A 14,960-nucleotide genomic window follows, 5' to 3' on the forward strand; every position below is an offset into this window, starting at 1 on the left:
TCGGGCGAGCTAAACACAAAAACTTTGGTCTACCTGTCTGTCCCTCAATTCAGCCTTCTCGCCGAAAGTTGAGGCCATTTGTCAGAAATAAGTATGCAAGGGCGAAACCACTCCGAACAACATCTCCTGGCATAAGTCATACATGTCTTCATTGTTTATCGCAAAGTAAACCTCAAGCCCATTTGAGGCAAAATGTAAGCACGTAACCGGTAGGTCCCGTGTTCTTTTAGTGCGGAATATACATTGGGTAGGTTTTTATGATATGAAGTAGAAAAAAAAACACGCCCGTTAAAAATGGCACGGAAGTACTTCAGCATGGGCAAGATAAAAGCAAGCACAAAAAGAACAGAGCTTGCACTCATGCTGTTCTAGACAGAGCAAGAAACAGAGATAAACAAAAGGATCCACGCTGTCCCAACAGAACTCCTCAAGGAGTGCAAAGGCGGGAAACTTGACTCGAATCAAACAAACCTCCATTCAACTTACTGCATGAGGAACGAGATAAGAGGGATAGTGTGAGGGGCGGGAGCGGGGAGTAACAAGGCAGGAGCAGAAAAAGACTATCATCTTTCGGCGATGTCTGCAGTGAAGCAAGCAGATATGTAGCCAATTTTTTACTGTTTTGGAGCCTTCCCCCCCCCCTAAAAAAAAATTGCGTCCTCAATTCACCTTACACAAATGAACCAAAGTTCTGTCTACAGCACTCGTGCCAGGAATGAGCCAAGACAACGCAGTTCTATGCCCCATTAACAGGGACAATGAAGCAAATTATCCCCACTCCTATTTGCGGCTGAATTATGAAGTGTCTAGAAGTGATTAATTGATTGTTGAGTGTACTCTAGAGTCTCAAATTATTGGTAGCAGGTGGCATATCAGAGAACTGCATAAACCAATTATAGCAACCCTATCAACAACCCCAATGAGGCCATACTACTGTGCAGTCTGTTTCCGTGCTATGTCAGCCTTCAAAACTTCAGCTTTCTCCTTGTTTGTTAGTATGGAATGTTTAATGAAAAAGCATCAGTCAACTCACAGGTCAAAGATTGATTGATTGATTGATTGATTGATTGTATGGTTGGACATGCCTACGCAACGCAGGCAATGAGGCGTACCGTAGTGGAGAGCCTCCGGATTAATTTTGACCACCTGGGTGTCTTAAACGTGTGCCGAAATTTCGTACACACGGGCGTTTTTGCTTTTCGCCTGCATCAGAAAAGCAGCCGCCGCGGCCCTGAATCGAACCTGCGTTTTCTTGCTCAGCAGCACGTTGCCTTAGCCACTGTGCCACCACGGCGGGTTCGTAGGTCAAAGATCTGGTATAACCGCGATGAAGACAGCACAAAACATGGCTGACGGATGGTTCACACACACACAAAGGAAAGACCGGCATCTCGGCGAACAACAAAAGGTGAAAGAACACTCAAATAGATGCCAACTTTCAAAAAAGCTCCCGTAAACACAGGAAAGCAACTGAGTCGAAAAGAAAATTGAGCAGATATGAATCTGGGTGGGAATCAAGGGGACTCTGAATGCGAGACAAGCAGGTATCGATCCAATACCACAATGGCTCAATGGCTCCAGCTAACGAAAGGCGTACACGCTGAATTCGACGTGCCCTTTGACTTGGAAGCGCACGTTAGAGACAAGCAACAAGGCCTACATTTGTAGTTTGGGCGTGCTAATCGTACAACTAGCAGTCAGGCGAGCAACAGTCTGCATTTCTGCGAAACGCAGATTGTAATCATACTGCAATCATATGGTACTGTCCCAACAGAAGGTGCATGAGCAGTGTGAACATGGGAAAAGAAAAAGCTGCCAGGGGGACATGATAATGAGTGGGCATGCTCGGCAGTGGCACATTAATGGGTTCACATTCACTGCATCCTGTGTTTGCCCACCGCATGTTAAACACGGTATACAGTTTGTCAAATTTACCACCGAGGTTTGGCCAGACTCTCGTCACAGCCGATATAAGCGATCCAGCGGGCAGGATGGTACGAGAAAAACAGTACTATCGACCACGTTTCGGCCATTAAAAAATGCATGTAAATCTACCAGAAAAACCTAAAACCTGGGTTATAAATTCAAGGAAGTAATGTTTATAACTGATTTAAGGGTTCCTTTAAGCTAAAACTGATTAGACACACTAGCAGTTGACGTACAGGGTGCCCGAACTGTCATGCACCAAGATTTTAAAAACGACCGATCACATTACTCAAAGAAAACCCAGTGCATAATGCTTCCAGTACACTGGAGTAGCGGCATTCATCAGATTTAACTAGACAATTTTAATTAATTATCTAACTCGAGAAGTACTGCCCTACACATAAAAGTGTCAATGAGGCACTTGTAAGTGGGTACCCACGTGAGGCATCCAACTGGGGTATTTTCAGCAATGCACTAATTGCGTAGTACTCATTTTTTCTTATACTCATAAAGGAACCCCGTGAAATATGAAAAACAGCTGGTGATGTTGCTCCTGCCAGCACCATAAAGCAGTGCACTTGCACAGGCTCTCTTTTAGTTAGCCCAAATAAAATAAACAAAAGAAGGAAAGAAAAATCGCAATTAACTTTGTCCTCTATCTGCCACATGTGCCCCGCCAAACTTGCTGCTCCTTCTCCTTTCATGCCATTATCAAGGTAATGCACAGACTTTTCGGGCCCGAGATGGGCAAAGCAGCTGCTTTCAATCAGCTTCTTTGAAGGTGCTGCTTTATGATGCGGGTGGCAGCGCCGTTAGGTGGTATTTTTCATATGTTGCGGGGTTTCTTTATTAGTCAGAATAAATGAGTACGCTATTAGTACGTTACTGAAAATACCGCAGTCAGATATTCCTCGCAGGAACATACAAGTGCCTCATTGCCACTTTGATAATTTGGAGAGTACTTCTCGAGTTAGATAAATAATTACATTTACATAATTAAATTTCATTAACAGAAAAGTTACTGGTGGGTACGCCGCTGCACCGAAAAAATTATGGTCTAGGTTTTCTTCAAGCAACGCCGTTGCTCTTTTTTAAAACTTTGGCGCATGATAGTTGGGACACCCTGTATACATAGCTGTGAAATGGTAAAGACTGTAGAAATTGCTGCCACAATTGAAGATTAGGCAGCATATCAAGGAAGAACTTTTTAATTGACGCATAGCATTTTTCGTACAGCACCCTAGTGCTTTATCTAATGATGTCCACTTATGCCCCTGTTACACGGGCACTTTCAGTCTGGATTGAAGCGAAGCGTGCATGACTTTTCGAGCACACTCGATCCACCACGGCCGCTATACGGCACGTTTCAATCCCGACTGAGAAGTTGCACCGGTTGCAATCGCGTACTCCAGGCGGCGCCAAAAATGTACTTCGCGGCCGGCGCCTGGTAACTTTACGCTGTCGTAGGTACACATAACTATATAAATATTACCGCATGCTTATTTGGGTCAAGTTATTTAATACAATTTCTGGCGTTAGTTGAAGTTCTCAACTTCAGTGCCATTAGTCAGGGGGGACGAGAGTATTGCCGCTTTTGTCCGATCGGTCTAGGAAACCACAATCGTGCTTGAGAAACCAGGATTGAGTTCGAGAGAGATCCGGCTCGATCGCGATTGAGACTGCCGTGTAGCAGCGCCTGATCCGAATTGAGCTCGATCCGGATCTACTCAATTGCGATTGAAAGTGCCCATGTGACAGTGGTATATAGACGGCTCAGCACACCAGACTATAGCAAGATGACAACCACAGGAGCAGCAGAGGCAAATGAAGACCACTGAACAAAGACGGCCGACCCAACAACGGGAAATAACAGAGCAGTTCGTAACAAATATGCGACAAGCTCAAGCACTGGGGAAGGAGGCAGCAATGACATATGCAGCACTTGAACTTGTAATCAAATGTTGCTGGAACCGTCACTTGTAACCCAGCAACTACATTTGAAGCATGGCCTTATTTCTGGGTTGAACAGCTGGCACATTCCTTCTTAGCAAATGGTACGGCCAGGCTGGGACACTTGGTAGGACTAGAGGTGGCCACACGGAGGAGACCGCTTGGTCGTGCATAATGAACATGAAATCATGGCCATGTCAGAATGCTGACGGCGGGGCGATCTCGTCCCAGCAGCTCAGGGGCTTGCAGACGAGGCTGATGCCTGCAAATGTGAAGCATGAAAAACCAAGCCGCTTAAACTTTTTCAAGTCACAAAGCTTATTCTACAAGCCGCTAGACGAGCCAAGTGCGCATTCATGACGGCTTGTTCGAACCTTCCTGCTCCCGACAATTGACAATCGCAACAAGCAGCTCGACACGGCATTCGCGTTGTGTGTGCCTTAGTCTTTTAGAGCGTGACAGCCGACTGCTTGTTAGCACCCGATGAGGCATCACACGGTTACGGCGAGCACAGCAGCTTTTTCATGCCACTAGCTCGGAAATGACGCTGGAGAGATTGCCAGCCATAAGACGCACGAGCTCTTACCAGCAACTCGCTGCAGGCAGTTTCGTCTACTCGGGCAGGTTGAGAAGTGCGTATTTGACCCAGGCGTGAAAACTTTCCCAAGTAAGACTCGTTGTTAGGGGCGAGGTAAAAACGCTTGCGCCAAAAACAACACAGGCGAGTCATGGTTATTAGAGCAGTTATTAGCCTCACTTAGTGTCACTAAATAACTAGCCTCACAGTACTATCGTGACCCCCGATGTGTCAAATGAAGGACACGATACGTGCGCTAATAAATTGTATCAGCTTACGGACGCATTGGGCAAGCACGCACGGTGCGCTGACTAGTGCATCACATGCCTGTCATTTTCATTTTCGCAATGCGGAATCACTCGAAAGGTCGGCACATACCTTGCCGGGAGCGAAAACAACTAGCTCGCACCGTGCGTGGCCTCCGCGATCGGCTGGATCGCGGAGGCCACGCACCGTCCAAAACTCGATCAAACCACTGTTCGTTGTATTTGTTGTTTTATCATTCACAGTGAGTCAATGGAGCATGGAATGAAACAATCATTGCGGCCGACGGCCCGGTATGACACGGCATTATTCTCTCTAAGTGAACGCTAGCAGACGCTTGTCCACTGCTGGCTGCGCTGCGCGAGCACGCTCCTTTTGTTTTCCTGGGTACTTGCCCCACAAACGTCGCACGCTAAGAAGAAATCCGGAACCAGTTGTCACTATATAACGGTATGAAACGTTATGAGCTGCCAAGCACTGTCAAAACCATGCTCAGTGGAAAAAACCACAGCGGGTCATCCGTGCAGCCGGTCGTGGCCAAAATTCGTCAAAATAAACGACTGGGCGCCGCCATCGTTGATGCCACCGTGAAACGACCAGCACGACTTTCAAAGAAAAAAGGCTGCAAAAAAAAACAACATTAAAAACCAAAAGTGCATCTCTTAATGTTAAGGCTAGCTTACTACAAATACGAGGTGCTCTCTGTTTAGAACGTGTTTACGCGTATAATAACCGGCACCGAAGAGATTGAAACAATAAAGGCAGCCAACAATAAATAGCATTGGAGCTTCTCATTGCAGTCGTTTTGTTTCAGTACCAGTTATTATTCTTTGGAGATGCGTTATAAACAGAGAACATTTCGTATGTTTAGCGAGCTTGCCGAATTTCTTAAGTAAAAAAAGTGTTTTTACTTTGGAACGTCGTATTACGATGGCATCAACCATGGCGGCGCCCAGTTACCTGTGTTAACTATGTTAAGCACGGAGGATGGTTTTGACCAACGTTTATAGAACTGGCTCCCCATTTCTTTTTAGCGTGTAACGTTTGCCGGTCAGGTACCTAGGAAAACAAAAAGTAGCGTGCTCGCGAAGCGCCGCTCAGCAGTGGACTAGTGTTTACTTCAAGAGAATAACGACGTGTCGTACCGGGCCGCCGGCTGCAATGGTTGTTTCATTCCATTCTTCATTGGCCCCCTGTGAATGATAAAACAGCAAATGCAATGAACAGTGTTTTGATCGAGTCCTGGACGTGTACGAGCTAGTTGGTTTCTCTCCCGGCAGTGTGTGTGCCGACCGCTCGGGTGATACGGCAACGCGAATGCACCCGTCAACGCAGTTGGTAAGTGCTTGTCCGATGCGTCGCACTTTTCGTGTCCTTCGTTTTGCACGTGGATGGTCTCGCTAGTACAGTGAGGCTCGCGTTATTTTTGCCGCAAACGTTTTTACTTCGCTGGTAACGTGTTTTCCTTTGGAAAGTTCAAACACGGTTCATTTTGACGCCTGGGTAGCGAAGTTCGCACTTCTGAGCCCGCCCGTGCAGACGAAACTGCCGGCAGCGAGTTGCTGGTCAGAGCGAAACAAGAGTAATGAGTAATGTTGCGTCCTGCGTCCTATTACTGGCGATCTCTCCAGCGTCATTTACGAGATAGCAGCTGTCGCGATGATTCAGTGTACTGTCTTGATCGCAGTTAGGGTGAACACGGGAGCGCGTGTCATTCCGTGCGCGTGAGCCGCCTGTCGGCGTTCCGGGTAACTTCGCACGCGCATCACATAGCCTCGTTGCAAACGAACTGCGCATGCGTGCGAAGTTACTCGGAACGCCGACGGGCGGCTCACGCGCACGGAAGGACACGAGCTTTTGTGTTCACCCTAACTGTGATCAAGATAGTACAGTCAAGCACCGAAAGACTAGAGCACGCACAACGCGAATCTCCCGTCAAGCTGCTTGCTGCAATTGTGAATTTGCCGTAGTGAATGCACCCCCGGCCCACACTGCAGCACTTATAATAATCGTTGTGACATCGCTTAACTAAAGTGGCTTGGTATTTGTTGCTTCGCATTTGCAGGCATCAGTCACGCCAGCGAGCTCCTGATCTGCTGGGACGAGAATATTCACCGTCTGCGTTCTGACCTGGCCACGATTTTCCAAGTTCAATATGCATGACGGAACAGTCAAATCGCCTCCTTTCTGTGGTCGCCTTAACCGTACTCTCTGCTAACAAGGACTGTGCCAGTTTAACCCAGAAAGAAGACCTTGCTTGAAATGTAGTTGTGGGGTTACAAGTGACGGTTCTAGCAGCATTTTGTTACAACCTTAAATGCTGCATGTGTCACTGTTGCTGTCTTCATTAGTGCTTAAGCTCATTGCTCATTCGTTAGAGACCGCTGTGTTGTTTGTTGGTTGACCTCATTAGTGCCCTTCATTTGCCACCTGATGCTGCTGTGGTTGTAAACTTGCTCCTGTATGATGTCCTCAGTTGTTCCTAAGTGTACAGGCTTAAATGAAGTGCTTGGGTTGTGTACGGAGAATTCCATGTGTCAGTGAAAGTTTTTGCTTGATATATTACATAGCTGTGTACATACAGTCATGGACAATTGAAATACAAACCGTGGAACGCACGGCTGAAGATACCGGTGCCGTCACCTGGCAGCGGCCGTGGAAAAGACACGGACATGCACGGTTGAGATGTTGGGAAGGAGGGTGTATGTCCCACTGCGATATGCCGCATTCCCTCGCTCCCATGCTTGCCTTGTCGCCATGTTGCAAGAGCGCTGCCAACAACCGTTAGCGATGTGGTGTGAGATAACTGCAGGCATTGCACGCTCGGTGCACACGAGCGCCCACACCCTGTCTGTGCCGGCGTCACATTGCCGACTTAACTTTGCATCTGTGGTGCGATAACTTGAGCAAATGACAATGGACACCTGTGTCGCGCCCAAAACCACGTTCAGTGCTGCCCTCTCGGGTTCTACAAGCATGGAAGGGTGTGCAAACAAACAAAACAAAAAAAAATTTGGGCCACTAACATTGTTGTGCAAGTGCAACTGGCCTATAGCTTCCTAATTTTTGCAAATATTATAATTCTGCGATTATTATCCCAGCCCACACAATGCTTGCAGTTAATACATATCATTGGAGATGAATTATGGTGGTATATTTATTGTTGCTACAAGCACTGAATCCACAAAATGACTCGGCCATGACTGCGTGGAACAACGGCGAGTTCTTGGTGGCCAGCTCATTCTTCAATTCTCAAGCCCCTGCACCACGAACACAAAACTGTACAGTGACATCAGAAGTTAGGCATCATGCTTTTCTTGTTTCCATTTCTGTGCACTGGTTTTCTTCAAGAAAGCATGATGAACTCAACAATATGCCTTCCAAGAGCGTGCAAGCATTTCCCACGCAAGCACTGGCTGCAGCTTCAAGTGATTACGTGCCGCATTGCTCTCAGCATGACCAACACGCTCAGCTGTGGTGGCGGTAGTGCTTGCAGTGCTTACAGCACTCTTGCGGCATCGCGACAGAGCAAGCATGGGAACGAGGAGAGGGCAGCATATCGCAGTGGGACATGCATCCTAGCTCTCAACATCTCAACTGCGCATGTCCGTGTCATTTCCACGGCCACTGCCAGGTGATGGCATTGGTATCTTCGGCCGTGCATTCTGCGGTTCGTACTTCAATTGTCCTTGACTGTACGTACCGGCTGCTGGTCTACCCAACATCTTATTGCATTAAGGGGCACTTACAGAAGTTGTAAACATTTTTGTTTGTTGTTTATCATTTTTATTTAAACTTGCACGGCAATCATTCCATTTATTGTGCACAGTTCTCGAGCAGTATTTTAAGACAAAAAAGCCAAGAACGAAACAAACCTAGGAGTACACGACATGCTTTTACCTGGAGTCACTCATTGCCTGTTTTCAATTTTTAAGGTAGTTTTTAGCTTTTATGGGTGGTGGACATGCATTTTGAATGGGCAAAATGCTGTCGAAAGGGCTGTTTTTTCCACACCATCGTGCCTGAGCAATTTTTGATATTGCCCATGACGACACTCTGGCAAGCTCTTGGGGGTAAATTTGACGGTTGTATATTGTGTTTAAGATGCAGCGGACAGACACTAAATCATGAAGATACCTTATGATGTAGTGAACACAAATACATTAATGCGCCATTGCTGCATAAGTCCTCTCATTATCATTTCCCCCTTGTGTTTTTCTCTTTTCTGATGGTCACACTGCTCGCACACCATCTGTTACAACAGTACCTTATGATTGCAGGTTTCAGTATATGCTACATGGGTGCAGTATTGTTCAACACCGAGGAAGTCTGGAATGTTGCAGAAATGCATTGTTACTTCTTTGATTGCTAGTTGTATAATTAGCACACTCTAAATATAAATGTAGGCCTCGGTACATGTTTCTAACATGTGTTTCCAAGTCAAAGGCTATGACACATTCAGTGGGTATGCCTACTGTTTGCTGGAGCCATGGTTGTGTTGGCAATGCTTGCTTGTTTCACAATTGAGGGGCGCTGGGTTTGATTAACACGCAGATCCTAGTGTTTACAGGAGCTTTCCAGAGAAATATGCCATCAATTTGAGCATTCTTTCATTTTTGGTATTTCAGATGCTGGCATTTATGTGTGCGAACCATCCATCAGCCATGTTTTGTGCAATGTTTTCATCGCGGCAACGCCAGAATTTTGACCTAGCAACTTGGCTACTGCTTTTGTATTAAACAGTCCATACTAACAAACATGCAAAAAGCTAGAGTTTTGAAGGCTGATGTAGCACGGAAACAAACTGCAAACTAGTACGGTGTCATTCTGTAAGTTGATACAGTTGCCTTGTTTGGTGTATAAGGTTTTCTGTTCTGCCACTGCCTACAGATAAATGGATACTGTAGGGTTTGCCAAACATTCAATTAATCACAGGAGACACTTCGTAAAGCAGCCATGAATAGGAACTGGACTAATTTGCTTCGGTGTCCCTTTAGAGTTCATTGGGCAGGCAACGTAATTCTGTTCGCTAATTCCTGGCATGACTATTGTGGACGGAACTTTGTCCGGTTCATTTGTTAAAGGGGAATTGAGCACAATTTTTTTGGCAGGATCCGAAACAGTCTGCAAAAAATCGTCTGCATATCTGCTTGCTTCACTGCAAATGTAATTTAAAGACAATAGTAAGTCGCCCCTGGCACTATCCCTGTCCTCTCGCTCCTCTTGAATGGAGGTTTGTTCAATGCAATTCAATTTTCTCGCATTCGTACTGCTCTCGCCCACCTGTGAAGAGAGCAAACACCCTTTTTTTCAGTTTTTCTTGCTCTGGCTAGAGAAGCATGAATACAACAAGCTGCTTCTTTTTTGTGCGAGCTTCTACCTTGTACGTGCTAGATTTTTGCTGCGCCATTTTAATTTTAATGCACTTCTTTTTTTCTTCACTTTATATTATAACAATGAACCCAAGAACATGGGACCTACCCATTAAGTCCTTACAGTTCATCTCGAAATGTGCACGAGGTTTCCTTTTCAATGAATAGGGTTGTTCATTTTCCGGTTTTATATTTTTTCAAAATCAGGGGGGGGGGGTAAAAATCGGGTGGTATTTTTTGAACTGATCTTCGGGGAGAAATCGAGTGTTTTCGTGAAACCATGCAGAAATTGTTTTTTTTGGGTTAAATCCATAGATGTACTCAAATTATTTTAATATGCTAAGTTTATTTGGAGGGTATCACAAGCTTTTTAACTCTAATGTGTTAAAACTGGTGTTGATTCCATGATGCTATGGGGGTACTTGAAAATGCTCTCTGAAATTTGGCAAGTTTGAAAATGACTAAATAATGACAATAAATAATAGCATTGATAACTTCCAACAAATGAAAGATTTTAATCACGAACAGCTGGCCATCGATTGTTTTCTAATCCTTGTTTACATACATTATTGTGATCTGCTTGCACAACTTGTCGGTCTTCATTTAAGGCCTGTCTGATCACTTAACGTATCTCAACTGGGAGAAAGTCCTCTGGACAACTCAGCTTTTATTAGCTGGGCACAACAATGCCAGGGTAGCATATGCTAGCCTGAGGTTGCAGGTGGTAGAGCCATTCCAGTACTCAGTGAGTTTGGAAGGTCTGTTTGCGGGGCTTGCTTCCAGCAAGTACTGGATGAGAACGGCAGAAAGTCAGACCACAATTGTGCAGATCGCTCCTTTGAAAAGGTCCATTCGGGGACAAATGGGGTTTAACCCGAATCTCCTGAGGCATGTTCAAGGTGTAAAAATCGGATACAATCGGGTTTTACCCAAAAACAAACAACCCTAGCAATGAATAATGACTACCTGTATGACTTAGGTCAGAAGGTGTAGTTTGGAGAAATTTTAACGATACATATCTTTTTTTGATGAATGCTTTCTAACTTTGGCTGAAGCCTCAGTCAAGGGACAGACAGATGAACGAAAATTTTTGCGTTTAGGTAGCCTAAAAAAGACTGTCGTCTTTAAAATGTCGCTGCTGGCGCACCGCCACATCATTTTCCGCTGGAAGTACTCTCAATGTTTCCCCTTCCACTCTTTGCAGGCCCTTCTCCCTCCGTGAGTGGGCGCAGGCAGAAGCACGGTGGCTCACCGGGTGGTCGGCTGCTGCACTGCCAGCAGTGCAGCTACGTGACAGTACTCTTGAGCAGCATGAAGAGGCACATGCGCACGCACACAGGCGAGCGCCCCCACCAGTGCAACCACTGCGGCAAGGCCTTTGCACAGAAAGTCCACCTGGTCACCCACGTGCGCATCCACACGGGTGAGCGCCCTTACCAGTGCAGCCACTGTGGCAAGACCTTCGTGGAGAAGGGCCACCTGGTCGAGCACCTGCGCATTCACACGGGTGAGCGTCCCTTCTGCTGCCAGCAGTGCCCCGCGACCTTCGCACAGAAGGCCCACTTGACCACACACTTGCGCACGCATACGGGTGAGCGCCCCTACCGGTGCCACCTGTGCCCAAGCTCTTTTACCCAGAAGAGCACGCTGGACAGCCACGTGTTCACCCATACGGCTGGTGGTTCCTTCCGCTGACTCGTCTGCCTCGTGGGCTTCGCTTGTCTCCTGCACAGGACGCAGAGATCGAAGCACACGGCCACCACCCATAGTGCACAACAAGATTGGAAGGAAGCAAGCCCCCTTTTTGCAGATCGTTACAAAGGAGTGTTGCATAGCATGCCAATGAGGGGGTGGGGGGCTTGGAGAGAGGGCCTGTTTTATCGTTCACCAAGAGTTGACTCAGAGTGAAAATTTCCTTGGTCATCACATCACGGCCGCACCAGCCAAGTTGCAATTGCTCCGCGCTAGTGAGGAAAATGTGATTGTGGGAGGGACCTGTTGCAAGCAGTGTTGAGTGCCCTTTTGAACATGCACTGCAGCTTTGCAGGATGACAAAAGCAAAAAGACGATCCCCTTTTGCAAAGCAGCAATTACAGTGTGTCACCATGGTTATATGTGCTAACGCACATGCTGTGTGGATGTCTCTCATGTTAATTCCCAGTGATGCTGCCTTCTGTGTGGAAACAGTTAACGGTCAGTTCTTGTCCCATGTGTATTTTCTACAGGTAGTTTTTAAAGTGCAGCTGAGAAAATGCACAGCATCAGAAATCATGAGAGGCATAAGTTAATGTCAACTAACCTTTTAACTTTGTTTTTACCATTTGACAAATGTATTGAACAAGCTGCAACAAACATAAGGAAAAGAAAAGAGAGGAGGAAACTGTGAATTATGTTCTGTCCCCCCTTATCGATGTGTTTTGGTTCCATTTTTTTCATATATCTGCCAAGTGGCAGAAATAAACTTCAGTGGATGTTTGGCATCTGTGTATGTGTGTTCATTCATTCCTGGAATGTTCCTGTTTGAACCTTAAAATGCTTTGCACTACCCAACCACCTCGGGGCCCTCACGTTTTGCTCTTTGAGGACAAGCTTCCTTCCTCATCGCTGCTGGTGCACCGTGCTAGAAGTGTTCTCAGTGTTTCCCTCTCTACTTGCTGTTCGTTGCAGGCCCTACCCTCCTCGAATTTGTGCGGGCAGCAGTATGGCCCTCCCACTGCTCGTTTGGTTGCAGCTGCACTGCTGTGACACTGCACCCGAGACATCATAAGAACCACCTTCGCATCCACATTGGCGAGCGTCCCATCCATTGCCACTGTGCCCCAGCACCTTCGCTCAAAAAAGCAACCTGGCCAGACCTGTGCACAGCCACAGCTGGACGTTTTTTCCGCTTAATCGTCTGCCTCGGTTCCCTTTGCTTGCGTCTTGACAGCACCGCACCCGAGTCTGCTGAAAAGGTACCAGCGCATACACACGGGTGAGTGCCCCCAGCACTGCAGCAACTGCGGCAAGGCCTTTGTGCAGAAAAGCAACCTGGTGACCCGCATGCGCATCCACACGGGTGAGCGTCTGTACTGGTGCCACCTGTGCCCCAGGGCCTTCACCCGGAGGAACATGCTAGACCTGCACATCCATACGGGCGACTGTCACTAACGGTGCCGTATACGCATTAAGGCCTTCGCCCAGAAGACTGGACAGCCACATTCACACATACACAAGTGAGAGGCCCTTCTTTTGCCGCTTCTCCCCCTTGTCCCTCCTGCGCCGCCTCCAGCAGATGATGCACAAGAAGGAAGCGCACAACCACCACCAGTGGTGCAGGAGGAGAGGGGCCGAGTCGTGTGTGCGCAGTCGCTCACTCCAGTGAAGTCGAAGGAAGCAAGGCCTATCTTGCAGATCGTTACACAGCAGGTTTGTGCAACAAGCCTTGAGGTGGGGGCTCAGAGCACAATTTACTACAAGACCTGGCTCTGAGCAAAAATTCCCATGTACGCAGTCACGTATTGACGACACCATATCCACAGCAATTTAGTGGTACGGGAGGTAGAGCGATGTGGAATACTTGGTGTGCCAGCCTTTTTAATGATATTTTATCTGAAAGAACACTATAAAATCGAAGCCTTGGATGGCTTTTTGTCAGACGTTCCTCAAGTAAATCTGGGGTACTGCAGGGCAGAATTCATGGACCCTTACTATTTAAATCTACGTAAATGATATTTGCATATCGTCGTGCTAATATTGTTTGTGCCGATGATATGAGTATGTTCCTCCAAGGCAAATTGGTGCACGAATTAATTGGAAATGCAAATTCAACTTTGCAGAGACTGTAAGCATTGACGAAGAAAAATGGTTTAAAGCTAGATTGGGCACATATACCACCACTTAAAATTATAAAATTATTTTGCTCATATATAACATCTTGTTTTCTAGGCTAAACTACTGCCATTTGTTGTGTGGCTAATCACTCAGGAAAACTTGCAAAAAAATTCACCGTCTACTGAAAAAGGTAATTAAATTCTCAGAAACATCCCTTTTCATCGCGCACGCGCAACATTTACTACAAAAGTACAATGTAATGCTGGTAACCACAATGTTCAACTACCATCTTTGTAAGGTTTAAAACAGGAAGTATAAAAGGGTGGATCTCTGCTTAAAAGGTTGACAAGTTTAAATGATACCCTGTGCAACACGTGACATTATATAGAACACTGGAGTGTTCTGACATACAGAAAAATCTTACAGATCACAAATGCTGTAAAATCGGCTACCAAGAATTCGGTACACATTTCGTTATAGAAAGATTGCATTAGAAGGCATGAACATTAGGAACCTGCGAGTTCCTTTGTCTCCCTGGGAGCCTTTTTTTCTGTTGTTGTGCTTGGTTCTTTTGTTTTTTTAAAAGCTTACTTAGCTTACCAGTGATGATTGTGGCAAATATATTTTTCTTTGTTGTGTTTGATGCTCTTCATATAATCATTGTGCCTACATTTTTTTTTGTTCTCGCGTTACTGTATCTTCGTGTTTTACAATGAGCTCAATCGCAGCAACAAACAGCAGAATGGTTAGAGCTCACGTTACATCTTTTTGTAAATGTTGTTCCAGCGGCCAGTGTGGGGGCCTGTGGCTCCATCGAGCTGACATCTCGTCGTCTTTTTGTGCAGGCCTCCAGCATCCTGCATTTACTTGATGCAAAATAACTGAATGAAATTGAATTTCCTGAGCCTCGGGACAATTGCTCGGTGCTAGCCCAGAAAGTCTAGTTGTGGATGGGACCCGTGGCAGACAGTGGCATCCTGTGTTGGTACTGTGGCTTGCACCAAGGCCCGGGCTGGCCCACCACCTTATAGTGCCCACTTGAATACATGTGCACTCTA

The 14,960-nt window shown here is 46.3% G+C and overlaps 1 protein-coding gene and 1 long non-coding RNA gene across 2 annotated transcripts; one reads left to right on the top strand and one right to left on the bottom strand.

The window, feature by feature from the left end:
* Positions 1–2: 2 nt before the first annotated feature.
* On the bottom strand, positions 3–5,445 carry LOC144145900 (uncharacterized). Its single transcript, XR_013317631.1, has 2 exons — positions 4,463–5,445; positions 3–4,138 (listed from the first exon to the last, which is right to left on the bottom strand). It is a non-coding gene; the product is annotated as an uncharacterized LOC144145900 (long non-coding RNA).
* Positions 5,446–5,663: 218 nt separating this feature from the next.
* LOC144145888 (uncharacterized) lies at positions 5,664–12,567 on the top strand. Its single transcript, XM_077677724.1, has 2 exons — positions 5,664–6,055; positions 6,783–12,567. Exon 2 carries the CDS (start codon positions 11,269–11,271, stop codon positions 11,782–11,784), a length of 516 nt encoding a protein of 171 aa, XP_077533850.1. The 5' UTR covers positions 5,664–6,055; positions 6,783–11,268; the 3' UTR covers positions 11,785–12,567.
* Positions 12,568–14,960: the final 2,393 nt, after the last annotated feature.

The sequence above is a fragment of the Haemaphysalis longicornis genome, unplaced genomic scaffold, assembly GCF_048455015.1.
Source record: "Haemaphysalis longicornis isolate Haplotype H1 unplaced genomic scaffold, Haemaphysalis longicornis Haplotype H1 scaffold_7, whole genome shotgun sequence".
Classification (NCBI taxonomy): Eukaryota; Metazoa; Arthropoda; class Arachnida; order Ixodida; family Ixodidae; genus Haemaphysalis; species Haemaphysalis longicornis.